Source organism: Carassius carassius, chromosome 23 (genome assembly GCF_963082965.1).
Source record: "Carassius carassius chromosome 23, fCarCar2.1, whole genome shotgun sequence".
NCBI lineage: Eukaryota > Metazoa > Chordata > Actinopteri > Cypriniformes > Cyprinidae > Carassius > Carassius carassius.
In genome coordinates, this window is record NC_081777.1 from 31,589,377 (window position 1) to 31,604,365 (window position 14,989).

Genomic DNA, 14,989 nt, shown 5'->3' on the forward strand with positions numbered 1-14,989 from the left:
CTATAGCTCTAATAATCCAGCAATCTAACTCACAGCAACAACAGAGCACAGCTGAAGTTCAATACAACATCAGATCGCTCCAGCGCCGATATTCGTGTCTGAATCCAGTGCTTTAATATTGAAGGCACCAGCGATGTTTTCTCCTATGTAATACAGGCTAAAAGACTGGAGTTGCTTTGCTTCACTTGAGTGCATCAGTGCATTTGTTCTGTTTGCTCACCAGATGATGTGAAGGACTGCAGTACTGATGTTTAACTGCTTTAGGTTGTTCACCCATGACAGAGATGAAGAAATACAATAATACAGAGCAGACACACCCCAAACTAGTCAAACTGATTAAAGAATAAAATGGTATTTAATGGTGTAAAGCAAAAGTGTCACGGTTCGTGAATACACCGTCTCCAGCTGTAGTCATGTTATGTCATGTTGATTGGTTCATGTGGGTGTTGCCACTGATCGCCTGATCAGCGGCAGGTGCATCTCATTCCAACCGCCTATTTAACGCCCTGTCTTTCGTCTCCTGTTTGTCAGATCGTTGTTTGAGGTCCTCGTGTCGATGTCTGTTCGTGCTCCTGTGTTCCTGTCTTTGCTCAGTGTCCTGCTTCAGTCTTCATTGGATATTCACAGTCATTCACGGATTATCACCGCCGATCACCGATCTACCATCACCGCCATCGCTACCAACGCACTCAAACCACCTACCCACCTGTCTGTGCTGCCATCATGGTTCCTGCGTCACTCACCAGCATTCATCCATCACTACTCCTGTCAATAAATTACCTTTACTTGCATCTGCCTCCTGTCCTCCATTGTTAGCGTCACAAAAAGAAAATAGTTGTGTATAGTATTTAATCCAAAAAATAAGCACATCATTTGGTGTTTAAACCATGATTGCAGTGATGTAAAATTACTTTTTGTGTGAAAAACAGAAATATTCTGAACTGAATAACTGGAAACATTTAGATTCATGAGGATTCATTTTGCATTTGATTTGCCTCAACACACAGGGATTTATGCATCCATCCATCTATTCATATATCCACCCACCCAACTATCCATCCATCCAACCACCCATTCATCTATCCATTCATTCATCAATCCACCCATCTCTCCATCCATCCTTTCATGCCTCCATCCCATCCATATAGTTTATCTATCCATCAATCCACCATTCATCAATCCATCCATCCATATACCCATCCATCAATCCATCATTCACCCATTCCTCCATCCATCATTTCATTTACTATCAACTATCCATCCATCCATATATCCATCCTTTTGTCCATCCATCAATATATCATCAATATATCCACCAATCCATTCTTTTCATCATCCAACTATCCATTCATCTAACCATTCATCCAACCATCCATCCATATACCTATCCATCAATCCATCATTCACCCATCCCTCCATCCATCATTTCATCTATCCACCCACAAACTATCCATCCATCCATATATCAATCCCTCCATCCATATACCCATCCTTCTATCCATTCATCAATATATCCACCAATACAATATTTTCATTTATCCAACTATCCATCCATCCAACTATCCATCTATCTATCCATCCATTCAATTATCCATTCATCCATCCATCATCCATCTATCCATATATTAATGCATTCATCCATCCATCCAACTATCCATCTATCTATCCATCCAACTATCCATCCATCAATCTACCCATCTATCCACAGTCATCCACCAATCCATATACCCATCCAACCATCCATGGATGGATACATTTTGAGTGCATGGATCTCATAATGTGCTCAGCAAAAACTTAATGAAAAGAGAAAGTAACAATCAGGAACAAAACTCCTGTCACTCCTCCAGTTCAGCCAAACCTCACAAGAAATAAAGTTCTGTCTGGACTGTACAACATTCCCACAGTCAGAAGTGTCGTAGGTCTCAGACTTCTGATTTAATGGGTTTGTGCATCATCAGAAACATCAAAAGCTAACAAAGGATTATGAACGGAACAGGACAGTGAGTCCAGCCTCACTATAATGCAACACCCATGACTGCAGAAGCCTCAAGGATATACTACCAGAAATATGAAAAGAAGCAGTCCCATGAGAGCATGACAAAGCCAACGGTAATACAAATGATTTCCATTACTTCTCATTTATGACCCGAAAAGCTTTTTCATATAGAGCAAAAAGCTCCTTTGACTATCAACCAAAAAAATATTCATACTCGTAATGGAAGGGCTCTACAGAAAATGTCAAATTAATGAAAGGCTACTTTGAATAATTCATATGCCATTTGAAAATTTGTTTGTGACTGAGTGGCAGAAATGTTGTGAAATGGAAACTGCGTCTCTGGCCTTTGAGTTCAACCTAATTTTAAAAAGCCTCACTGCATAAGAGTGTCCAATAATCTTATAAAAGCGTTTTCATCCTCAGTCGACGCTCATGCAGAGAGAACGTGATATTCTAGAGGAGTGGATCTGGTGGCTCACGCCCTAAAAATGAGCCTCGGGTCTGTTCTGATGGGTACAAGGGAAAAACAATTCTGAATGCATTGAATATGAAAGTGCAACAGGTTATATAAACATGCATGATTAGAACAGCCAAATAAATAAGCTTCAAGTTTTTTTTTTTGTTGACGTTAGAGACTTTGCATCTAAATGCCATGCAAATTCATCTCTCACTTGCTAGAAGAGAGTCTAATAAACCAGCATAAAAACGAAACAAATATTTACTTTAAATCATTTTATTATCGTTTTATATTAATATTAAATTATAATGTTAATTTTATTTACTTCTTTATTAAAATCGGTACTGTGCTGATTGCACTGTGCTAGATTCCCAGTGTAAAATCGGGTTCCTAAAGCAAAACCGGTTGAGATCCACTGATCCAGATTAACCTGGATCCCTTACCATCAGCACAATGTTAGATGCACGTTGCAACACAGACGGTAAATAAACAGAAAACACATCTGCTTTCTGTGAGACTCACAAGAAGAACTTCTCCTCCCAGGCTGGGTTGAGATTGCCAAAAACGGTTTTGGTCCTGCGTTTGGTCTTTCCCACTTGTACAGTGACGTAGGGGTCGCTGGAGCCCGTCTTATCTTTGGCTTGTAAACCTTGAGCACATACAACTAGAGAAGAAAGACAGAAAAAAAAGACAATGTTTTTTGAATAGGGCATTCGTGAAGCAAGCAAAACAGCATTTGCATGGGAGATTAAACACTGCTGTGTGAAGAACTGGACATCTCTAAACTTGTTTTAGTACACAAAGCAATATAAAGCACATTGAGAAGGATGGATTATAGCCGGATTATAGCCAGTGCTCTGACTGCAATAGAGATGCTTTTAGGCTATACGTCAATAAAACAAACTCTCCTCTCCTAACAGCTGTTTTAACATGCTTCATCATAAAGAAAGCTAATAAGAAACGATGAGCATTCAATATTCTGTCATCAATTAAGCCATGGAATTACCAAAAAGGTGATTAGTGCATTTATGTATGTATAGCAAGGTCTCTCAAATGCATGTACTGAAATATCGTGCAATTCAAGATCACAATAAATTCAAACATTGTAATTTATTACATGAAAATGTAGCTGAAATAAAATAAATGTCATTTTTTCAGTTAATGTTTATTTTAATCAAAAAAAATAAAAACATATTTGTCAATGTTGTAAATAAAACAAATACTATTTTAATTTACCTTCTTCAAAAATTCACGTTTAATTCAATGTGTAGCTTTCCATTTCTTTTGATTTATTTGTGAAATATACTATACATTTCTGAGTGATAATACTTTCACAGCTATTTATTTTTTTCAGTGTAGGAACACAATAGATCCTTGAACTTGAGTCATGTCCAGTGTGTGTGTGTGAGTATGTGCTGCACCAATAATAACTAAAAAGTCAATTCAAAAGAAACGAACGTGCAATAATACAACATAAAAGCAGTGTGTAGCCTGAGTGGCACTGAACTCATTCAATGGGGAAGCCATTCGTCACAGAGCCAATAGTAGCTCACAGGAAGCTCTCGTCTCATTAATTATGAATGAGCAGGGTGCTAAATTATTCAGGGAACATATATCCTTGGGCTTGGAGACAGACAGAGATTGGTGCAATAGTGGGTGAAATAGTCTGGATAGTTTAGCTGGAATGAAAGAAAGAGTGTTTGTGTGTGTTTCCAGAGGTGTGTTCACATCTACTGAGTATGTTTATTTCTTAAAAAATTATGATGAATGCACGTGAGAAATAAAACATTTGAGAAGTACTTTAGAAGTTTTTAGAAATAATACATAATTAAGCCTATTGTTCTTATCCCTTTGGCAAAAAAAAAAAAAAACTTGGAATAAAAAAATATGTCTGAATTGCAAGATATAAAACTCAGGGTTGTGAGAAAAAAAAAAGTCATAAAAAAAAGTTGCAATTATCTTTGTTTTTTAAATCCGTGGCAAAAAACAACAACAACTGCAAGACATAAACAGAATTCAGAATTAAAAAAAAAAAAAATTCAATATAAAAAAAGTTTATATCTTTAAAAGTAAAGTGAGAATTGCAATATATGAACTTCTGACTACAAAAAAAAAATTGTGAGATTAAAAATCGAATTTACCAATATTTTTTAATTCTGTGGTGAAAACGGGCTTCATACACCACAGAAAATTTAGTTTGATGTATACCTTAAAAAAATTGCCAACGGCTAATAAAAATATATTAATTACAAGAAAATAAGTTTCGTTTTGTAAATTTGATAAAATAAAGGTAATTCAAGTTGATTCTCTGAAACATGCATTTTTACATCTCAAGGATTTTTTAAAATATAAATGTTAATGTGTATGTAGACATTTTTTTGCAAAAAAAGACAGAAATAGAAGAAAATTAATGCATCAGTCAAACTAAATCAGAATTCACCGAGACCAGTGTTTATGAAGCCCTTGATAAATAAATCATTGTATGAATGCTTTCCAAAACGGGAGATTCGATCGCACGCCAGGATAAATTAAAGCAGAGAGCTGTTATTCTCTCTTTGTTCTATTGACACTCTGGCAGCATTGCAAGCTTGGCAATAATTCACAGTCTCTGTTGACCCTCAAAGTCAGGTGAAGGAGCATCACTGTTATACACACACATAACAAACTTTACCTGCAGACAACTGAACTAATACAACGGCTTCTGGAAGAGCAAAGATGACTGAAACAGAGCAATGCAAGGACGTGCATCTGAAGATGAACAGAAATGGTTCTTTATGACTCTATGTGAATATGTTTGAGATGTCAGAAAACAAGCAAAACTCTCGGCACACTTCCCAAATTAAACTGAGCAGCATTGTCTCTTCCAGTCGCAGACATAGAGACGCACAGACACACACAGAGTGAATCTCAGGAAACAGATATATAACACCAACAACTACAAAATAAATAGATTCTAAAATATTTTATATAAAATCTGTTACATTAATATAGCATTATAATAATCATAATGAATTTTAAATTATTAAAAGAAAAAATATATATAATAAAATATTAATTTAATATAAAGTGAAATGAAACTTCAAGAACATGATCAGACGATGTATTTAACATATTATTTTCTCATTTTACAATGTGTAACACCAACCAAGAAAATAAATAAAATACAATAAATGTTACATTACGTTTAATTATATAATATATAATAACAATAATCATAATAAATAATCAAAAGAAAATCTAAAGTATATATTTATTCTTCAGAATAATAATAATAATAATAACGATACATTTTATATATATTATATTAAATGTACTATATAAATATAATATATAAACATCAATAACTAATTAATTAATTAATGCAAAATAATATAAAATACAAGAAAAATTTTCAAGAAAATACTCGGCCTATAGTTAATCTAATATTTCAAAAATCTAATATTTCCTAGATTTTAGATATAATTTTATCATCTAATACTTTTACCACAATAATAACATTATAATTTGTAATTGATAATTATGTATAGGAAATATAACTCTATAGCAAAAATAATTTTAGATTAAATATTTCAGAAATATAAAAGACTAGTTTCATGTAAGCCTACATTATCATTTGCATGCATTTTAACATAATCATTAAGCTAATTCTAATTTAGTTTTTTGTTTTTTGTGTGTTGAATGTGTTCATGCTCTTGTTATGTGATGTGAGATTCAGTCATTGCTCACCTGTGATGGTGATTTTAGCAGACCACTTGGACGTTCCCTCCAGCACTGCCTGTTTGGCCGTCTTCAGGTGAGTGTTGACATCTTCCTTCGAGAGCTGAAACATCTCCTGGATCACCTCGAACACTTCGGGCCGGTTCTTCTCCCTGATCTTCATCCGTTCCTTCATAGCCATAATAATGTTTTGGGTTTTATCTTCGGCTCCGTGTTTTGAGCTCTTCTCCACAGCACCTGCAGAGTGATTTATATTATCATGACTGATATGAGCTGCCGTTACACTTAATAGTATGCAAGTTATTGAAAAACACATCATGCTCAATTCTAATGCTCCATTCTAATGCTAGTGTACATAAACGTACCTCTAAGTACCTACATTTTTGGTTAAAAAATGTGCTAATCATGTTAAAATACTAAGTTAGCAATGTGCTAGCAACGTGAATCGGGCTAAAAACATGTTAAATCGTGTTAAGAAAATGCTAAAATATGTTAGCAATGTGTTAATAATTTAAAAAACATGCTAGAAACATGCTAAACAGGAAAAAACATACTAGGAACATTCTAATTGTGCTAACAACATGTTAACATGCTAATCATGTTACACATACTAGAAAGGTGTTAAACCATGCTAATGGTCAATCATGCTAAAAACATGTTAACATGCTATAATCATCCTACTCATTATAAAACATGCTAGGAAAATGCTAATCATGCTAAAACATGTTAAATCGTGTTTGCTTAACATGCTAAAATATGTTTGCAATGTGCTAGCAACATAGTAAATATGTTAGAAACATGCTCGCAATGTTTCAATCATGCTAAAAACATGTTAACATGCTCCATACTAGCAACATGCTAATCATGCTACAAACATTCATGGCAATCAAGCTAGCAACATGCTTATCATGTTATCAACATGCTAGCAACAGGTTAATCATTCTAAAAACATGCTAGCAAAATGATAACAACATGATAAACATGCTAAAACATGCTAGGAGTATGGTAATCATGCTAAAACATGCTAAAACATGTTAAATCATGTTTACAAAATGCTAAAATATGTTTGCAATGTGATAGCAACATGGTGGACATTAGAAACATGCTAGCAAAATGTTAATCGATGCTTAAAACATTCTAGCAACATATCTCTATCTTTCTAAACTTTCATGCTTTTAGCACAGCTTCACAGGCCAGACTTTCTCAAGCCAACCTAAAGTTTGTCTTTAGTCTCAAATATTACTTTTAAGTGAAGAGCCTAAAAGAACATAACCATATTAACCACAGTTTAATCACATTTAATGTGCCACTAATAACACATGTTTCTAAATTCTACATACAGTATATAGTCCCTTAGTTGATTTTGAAGTATATGTATTATTGCACATTTCAAGATGACTTAATGGAGTACAAATGACCGCATACTGTATCTAGGCACCCTAACAAATTGAATCATTCATTCAGAAAAGCATCATGAACACATTGGGAAAGCTTATAAGAGTGTTCAAGAGGTGCTGGATGTGGGAATAAAACAGTGTGACTGTTTACTGGTGTCTTGCCCCAAATGCAACCTGGAAACGACTGAGGTTTTTCTTTCATAAACCATACAAGCCAAACCAAACACAGATTTAAACCCACACTTACTCTAAATATGATGCCTCGTTTAATAAATCTCTCTCTGTACAGGCCCATTTGTGTCTTTGGCAGAATGCCACATCTGTGAGGTTTTCTAGGGAACTCCAGCACATATTTCTCAGCCACAACTGACTTTAGCGCACGTTTGAGAGTACTGCGCTGCACACTCGAATCTTACCATGAGAGTAAATGGTTATTCTGTTTGAATGGCAGACACGAGAAACAATAAAACAAACAGCTGCTGAAAGCAAACCGTGAGAGCCGAGAGCTGTCATGCGATGTGACAGAGAGACAAAAGCAATTCAAAAATGATGAGCACTGCTTATGGGCTTGCAGCGTGATAAAGCAGACTTACACTTTCTGAAGAAAAATGAGTGTTCGCCCATGCAAAACCCACTGTTACAATGATAAAGTATAGCTGTGGAGTGTTTTTCAGTTTCTGCAGCTTTCCACAATTCGGTGAAACACGACACAAAATCACTTTTTTTTTAATTTACACAATTGATGCATAATTCACCAATAATTGCAAAAAAGCGCAGTGCTACTGAGAAATTGACATGCTAGTCTGATGTCTAATATGTGTCCTTAATTTTAATCAAACAGCAAAATACGAGAAAATCACTCCTTGCTCTTGACTGAATAACTTTAGTAGCTTTAATAAGGATCAGTATATTTAGTTCATGCACAGAAGTGATTTTTTTTTTACATTTGATGATTTAATTTCTGTAGTAATTTGTAAAAAAAAAAATATTTTTTTAATAAAAGCTTGTTTCTGCCACAGAAACTTTTTATCTCACATAATTCTTATAATTTATGTCTCAGTATTGCTATAAATAAACTCAGAATTCTAACTTTCTCTCAATTCTGACTTTTCCCTCTGAATTATGAGTTTACAAATGAATTTAAAAAAAACATTTAATTGTGGCTTTTTTTTCCTCACAATTCTGCATTTGTATCTTTCAATTCTGTGTTTATATCATAAAACTTATCTGTGTAAAAAAGGCAATTGCGTCTTTTTATCTCACAATTTGTAAATTTCTCCTCGCAATTCTGGGGAAAAAGTCAGAATTGTGTGCAAAAAAAGAAAATCAGATTTTTAAGATATAAACTCAGAAATGCAAAGAATTGTGAGATAAATATTGCAATTACCAATAATCTTTATATTTGTTGGCGGAAACAACCTTCCATCCAAAATCTAATCCTACCTTTTATTTTTTATCTTTATTTAATTTGTACCTTGTTTGTTTAATTCATTTTTTAAAGCTTTCTGATTTTTCATGTATAAATTTTATGCATCTAGAATCATATTGTACATAATATGGTAAATGTGGTATCCCAATTGTTAAAACAACATCACATATCTTACACAAAATTCTGTAAAATTACACCCAGTCATTTTGATAGCAGAAAATTAAAGTATAAATATTTTAATTAATTGATTAATTTTAAAACACCTTAAGTCTTGGGTCTAGCTCTTAGCATCTATATCTTAAAGACTTTTACACCCATTTTAATGCAGAAGTAATAGTGATGCTTGACTTTGAAGTTTTAATGGTGAATAGAAGTCCAAATGCATTCTCTAAAGATGGATTTGAGCATCTCCATCTTGCTTACATGAGGATTTGGAGCACTGCGATCAGGTAAAGAGGGATGAAATCTGAATGACTGACTCACGCTGCAAACAGTCTGCGTTCAGGAGGTCCTGGCATTTCTCGTGGCATTTTACCCCGCATTCGGTGCAGCGCATGCCCTGCCGGGCGATGCCCCACAGCAGACCCTCACACTCGTGACAGTAGGTGGGTGCCGTGGCCGTCCACACCTCGAAATTATGGGGCGTGGTGGAGGAGATGGGATAGATCAGCGCTTGCAGGGTCTTTCTGAGCACGTGCAGTTTCTGTGAAAAGAGAGAATTTACATCAAGAGGGCAGAAAGATGCACAATCAATGTTTTTCTCGAATCAATGAAGCTCTTAGAAGAAGAAAGATGAGTAGTTTGTAGTGATCTGAGCACTCGATGCGCACACTACTGCTGTGAATAAATGTGGTTTAAAAACATAAATCTGTTTTATTGCTGTTTTTTAGGGTAACTTGTGCTCCTAAGAGTAGCTACCAATATAAACACAGCAACCTTGAGAAAGGACACTCGTTACTTATTTTTCTAAATATTTTTTTATACTTTTAATACTTTTTTTCAATAAGAGGCATTGTTATTTAATTAAATTTTTTATATTTTAATTATCATTTTTGCATTTTCTCTTTTCATTTTTGTTTAGTTTAATTAGACTTGCTGTATGTTTTTGTAACTTTTATTATATATTGTTTTTTTTATGTCTACATATTTTTTATTCTGTTTTATTTAAGCTTTGTTTAAGTTATTTTAGTACATCAAGTTAAACTAGATGATAATAAGAATTGTTGTTTTCCAGATAGTTGAGATCAAATCTATATCTTTCTATTTTACTTAGTAATCATATTTTATGGACTGTTTATGAGTGGACAAAGTAAAATACATTAAAACGTATTATTATATAAGCATTATTATATATAATATTACACACTGTTTTTAGCTAAACTAAAAATAAATTAAATTAATGATTTAAACATTAATATTTAAGGAAGTTTATTTCTAATATGGATCAGTATACAAATACATAGCATTATTTACACGCATATTTTCAAAGAAACAAATAAAAAATACCATACTGGGACTTCAAAACAATTACTATCTCCAGCAAAATCAATGTCAGTATCCTGTGAAAATTTTAAGTGCATAATATCTTTTTTCTATTTACTAATCTGACTTATATTTCTAAAGCATGGCATGTAGTTGAAGTTCCCTGCTTATAACAGAGCACTCATATCCTTTCCCATGATGCACTTTTGCTGAGGCGTGAGTTCTGCTCTCCGCCCACGAGTCATTACATTAAGAGCTGCCGAGATTTCAGCGTCCAAACGGCTATTAATGAAATAAATCAAACTAAAAGTACTGCAGCGTGAAAATGTAGGCTAATTAGCAAAGTAAACCTAAAAATAGACAAACTGAGAAACTTCCCTAACCTAACTCTGAAGGGAAATTAGATACAAAACAGCAACAGCAACAAATATGAAGCGGAAAAATAACTGATGATGCACAAATGTAACTCTACCGAATGATTAATGGTGGTTGTCTTAGTTATATTAAACACTTAAATGGGTCACATCATATATTTGGCCAGTTAACTTTTCCCTGAGATCCACTTATGAAGTGAAGGTTTAATGCATGAGTTGTGTTGAATGTTTCAGATTTGGAGAAATATGCATTGCTTCAGTGTCTCTGCAGTGAATGGGTGCCGTCAGAATGAGAGTGCAAACAGCTGATAAAAACATCACAATAATCCACAGCACTCCAGTCCATCAGTTAACATCTGGAGAAGACAAAAGCTGAAACACATCCAGCATTAAGATGCTTAAACTTTAAAAAGTTTTCTTGTCTGAAACAGGACAGAAATCTGTGCGATGCTCAAGCTCCGTTTACAAATCCAAAAGAGTTCTAAAATATATATTTGTTTAAAGCTGTTTTGGCTTGTAAATGGTGCTTGATCTGTTCAGATTTCGCTCCTGATTCAGACAAGATTACTTGTGATGTTTTTATCAGCTGTTTGGATTCTCATTCTGACGGCACCCATTCACTCACTGCAAAGCATCCTTTGATGAGACACTGAAGCAATGCTACATTTCTGCAAACTAGTCCCTTATCTCAGAGATCTGATGTATTACCACAAAAATCATCCCTACACCTAACATTACATGATCATAAAAAATTATTTATGTTTGTCATACCAACTATATATATATATTGCATTTACAAGGTCTGGTTAGGGTTAGGCACAATTAGGCACAATTCTGTACAAGGACAAACAAGAAATTCTTGAGCGTTGGGCTGAACATTTTAACACCCTCCTTAACCAATACAATCCGACTGACCCCACTGTCCTGCAGCACCTTCCACAGCTCCCACCTGTGCATGAGCTAGATGACCCTCCCAGATTCTCAGAAGTCCTGGCAGCAGTACGAAGTCTCAACAATACAATAAGTCTGCTGGTCCTGATGGAATCCCTGCAGAGGCTCTAAAGAAAGAAAAAATCTCCACCAACTTATCCAGATAATATGGGCACAAAAAGCTGTTCCACAAGGCTGGAAAGACTCTCACATTGTTACTATCCACAAGAAAAAGGGGGACAAGTCCATCTGTGGAAACAGTCGTGGGATATCCCTGCTCTCTGTGGCAGGGAAAGTATTAACAAAGGTCATGCTGTTTCGTCTTACTAAGTACATCACAGAGAGAATCCTTCCTGAGTCACAGTGCAGCTTCAGAAAGGATCGGTCCACCTCCGACATGATCTTTGTTCTACGCCAATTGCAGGAGAAGGCTAGAGAACAGAATAAAGATCTGTTCATTGCCTTCATCGACCTGGCAAAGGCTTTTGACACCATTGACCGCCAAGTCCTTTGGGTCATTCTGGAGAAGTTTGGAGTGCCTCCAAGGTTTCTGGAAATCCTACAACAGTTTCATGATGGCATGCAGGCTTCTGTGATTGTGGGTACATCTCAATCCCCCTCCTTTCCTGTGCAGGTAGGAGTGAAACAGGGGTGTGTACTGGCTCCAGTGATCTTCAATCTCTTCCTGGCAGCAGTCACCCTCCTCTCCCGCAATTCCCTCAGCCCCGAAGATGGTGTTTGCCTACAGTTTCGTCTGGACAGGAACCTCTTTAACCTTCGCCGCCTGCAAGCCACCACCAAGAGCACCACCACCACAATTCATGGACTGCAATACGCTGATGACTGTGCCCTCCTAGCCCATAGCCCTACTGCACTGCAGCACACACTGGATGTTGTATGCGCAGTCTACCAAGCTTGTGGCCTACGAGTCAACATCAAAAAGACTGAGATCATTGCACAGACCAAGGCCCCCATCCTTACACCTCCTGAATTCTACATCCATGGCACACCAGTAAAGGTTGTTCAGCACTTCTGTTACCTCGGAAGTATCCTAACACCCACCTGTCTCATAGACAATGAGATCCAGGCACGCATAAACCTCGCCTCCTCTGCTTTTGGTAGACTTCGATCTCGAGTCTTTGCTAATAAAGATCTCCGTACCTTCACCAAAGCAGCCGTCTACCAGGCAGTCTGTGTTTCCACCCTGCTGTTCAGTGCGGAAGCTTGGACTCCCTACCGCAGGCATATCCGGTGCCTTGAGGGCTTTCACATCAGATGCCTCCAGCTCATACTAGGTGTCACATGGAAAGACAAAATCCCCCATGCGGACATCCTACAGCGCACTAACTCCAGCAGCATGGAGGCAACCATTGCTAGGCGGCAACTGCGATGGGTTGGACACGTTATCCGCATGCCCTCCCACCGCCTACCCCGACCGGTCCTCTATGGGCAGTTATACGCAGCCAACAGGAGACCTGGGGGTCAGAAACGTCGCTACAAGGACCACCTCAAGTCGACCCTGAAAAACTGCAGCATCAACCCTGGAGTCCTGGAAACAACTGCTGCCGACCGCCAGGCATGGAGCTCTGCATGTGGTCTGGGGGCCCAACTGATCGAATCACATCATACCCAACACAGAACTGTGCTACGTCAGCGCAGACACCAACGCGCCCAGCCACAACTACACCCATCCTCAGATTCAGCACTTACATGCCCAGACTGCGGCAGGACATGTGGCTCTCGGATTGGGCTTTATAGCCACCTTCAATGGCACCGCCGACAGCAGCGGCTGCCTCAACACTCCAACAATGCATCCTAGAAGTGACGTCACCTTCGAAATCGATGGACTGCATAAGAAGAAGTAAGAAGAAGATATATTTATTGCATTTACAAGGTCTGATTGCATGCTCGACCCGTAACGTTATGCAAATGATGAGGAATTAACAGCTGGCAAAAACGGAAAAGGACTTTCCAATTTAATCTAGCAACTCTGGAGCAACCAGATGAGTTATCCTCCGAATTAAACCCTGGGCTATCAGCCAGAGAGAGAGGGAATATTCATGGAGTAATCGCTCACAAAGCGGTCAGGAGTGTCACAAACTCCTGCAGAAATGAGGGACGGAGGAATTAAACCATCTGTCAAAAACACACAGCCGCTGACCCACACGCCTCACAGCATCTTAAACAGATCGTTAAAATTTCAGCATTCATAACTTCCTCCAGAAGACCATTTTTAAACCAATCCACCGAAACAGCTTGTTAGGATGGATAATATTATTATTGCAAAGCAGCAGAATAATTAGTAAACCATTATTTGTGTTCACATCTGTTCATATACTGTACATACAAACGCATGTGTAGATGTTTATATAGTGAAACATATTATGACTTACTACACTACAGATTGACCTCTTGACTTACAAAGCTGCAACATATTGAAAGCATATAATAGTTTAAAAGTTATGCCTTTGTGTTTACAATTTATTGTTTATAAAAACAAGCCACACCGTATGATATATCCTGCTACTCATATACAAAGACCAGAAAATGCAAAGTGATGTCAAGTCATGTAAAACCAAATAATGAATGATTCTGGCACAGAAAACGTTGACTAACGTAATCTCAGGAGAAAGCTGAATGAGGTGTTTCGCTGAATAATGTCACGGACCGAATTCAAACACTCTGTTGACTTTTCTTCTTCTTGCTGTGAGTGTTGAGGACGGATAAAATGATATAACAGTTTCAGTCCTTGTTTTCCGGTGTCTTATTAAGCATATGGGCTGCTTTTGGCACGCTGTTCTCGGAGGGATTGTGTCTCTGCTGTAATTTCTCCCTCGGCCTCCTCACATTGTTTCTCTCTCTCTCTCTCTCTCGTATTTGACTTTCTCTCGCTCTCTCGCTGGTGTGCTTAATGCATTAAAATACTCAGACATCTGTTCGGCCTACTTAGAAATCTGCCGGCCAGCTCTCTATCGAAGACCCATCGAAGGCTGTTTGGAAACAGTTGCATGTAAAAGAGTGATTGAACTGCTGCTATTCTTTAGAGGAGTGCTCGTGTTGGATTAAGGGCGAATGGACTGACCCATCGGAGCCTGGCTCTGACCTGTCTATTTATCACACGCTAACGCTGCATTCAAACCATGCCGCAATGATTGCACATGAGAAAAACACTATCGCAATGCTGAAAGACTAGTGGGAATCGCTAGA

The 14,989-nt window shown here is 37.0% G+C and overlaps 1 protein-coding gene across 2 annotated transcripts in view; it reads right to left on the minus strand.

The window, feature by feature from the left end:
- Window positions 1–14,989, minus strand: part of LOC132101774 (protein unc-13 homolog C-like) — a 146,914-nt gene that overhangs the window by 105,463 nt on the left and 26,462 nt on the right. For both annotated transcript variants that reach the window (XM_059506972.1, XM_059506971.1), the window contains exons 7-9: window positions 9,480–9,699; window positions 6,180–6,407; window positions 2,976–3,117 (exon numbers count right to left, since the gene is read on the minus strand). In XM_059506972.1, coding sequence (XP_059362955.1) covers window positions 2,976–3,117; window positions 6,180–6,407; window positions 9,480–9,699 — 590 coding nt within the window. The remainder of the gene's footprint in view (window positions 1–2,975; window positions 3,118–6,179; window positions 6,408–9,479; window positions 9,700–14,989) is intronic.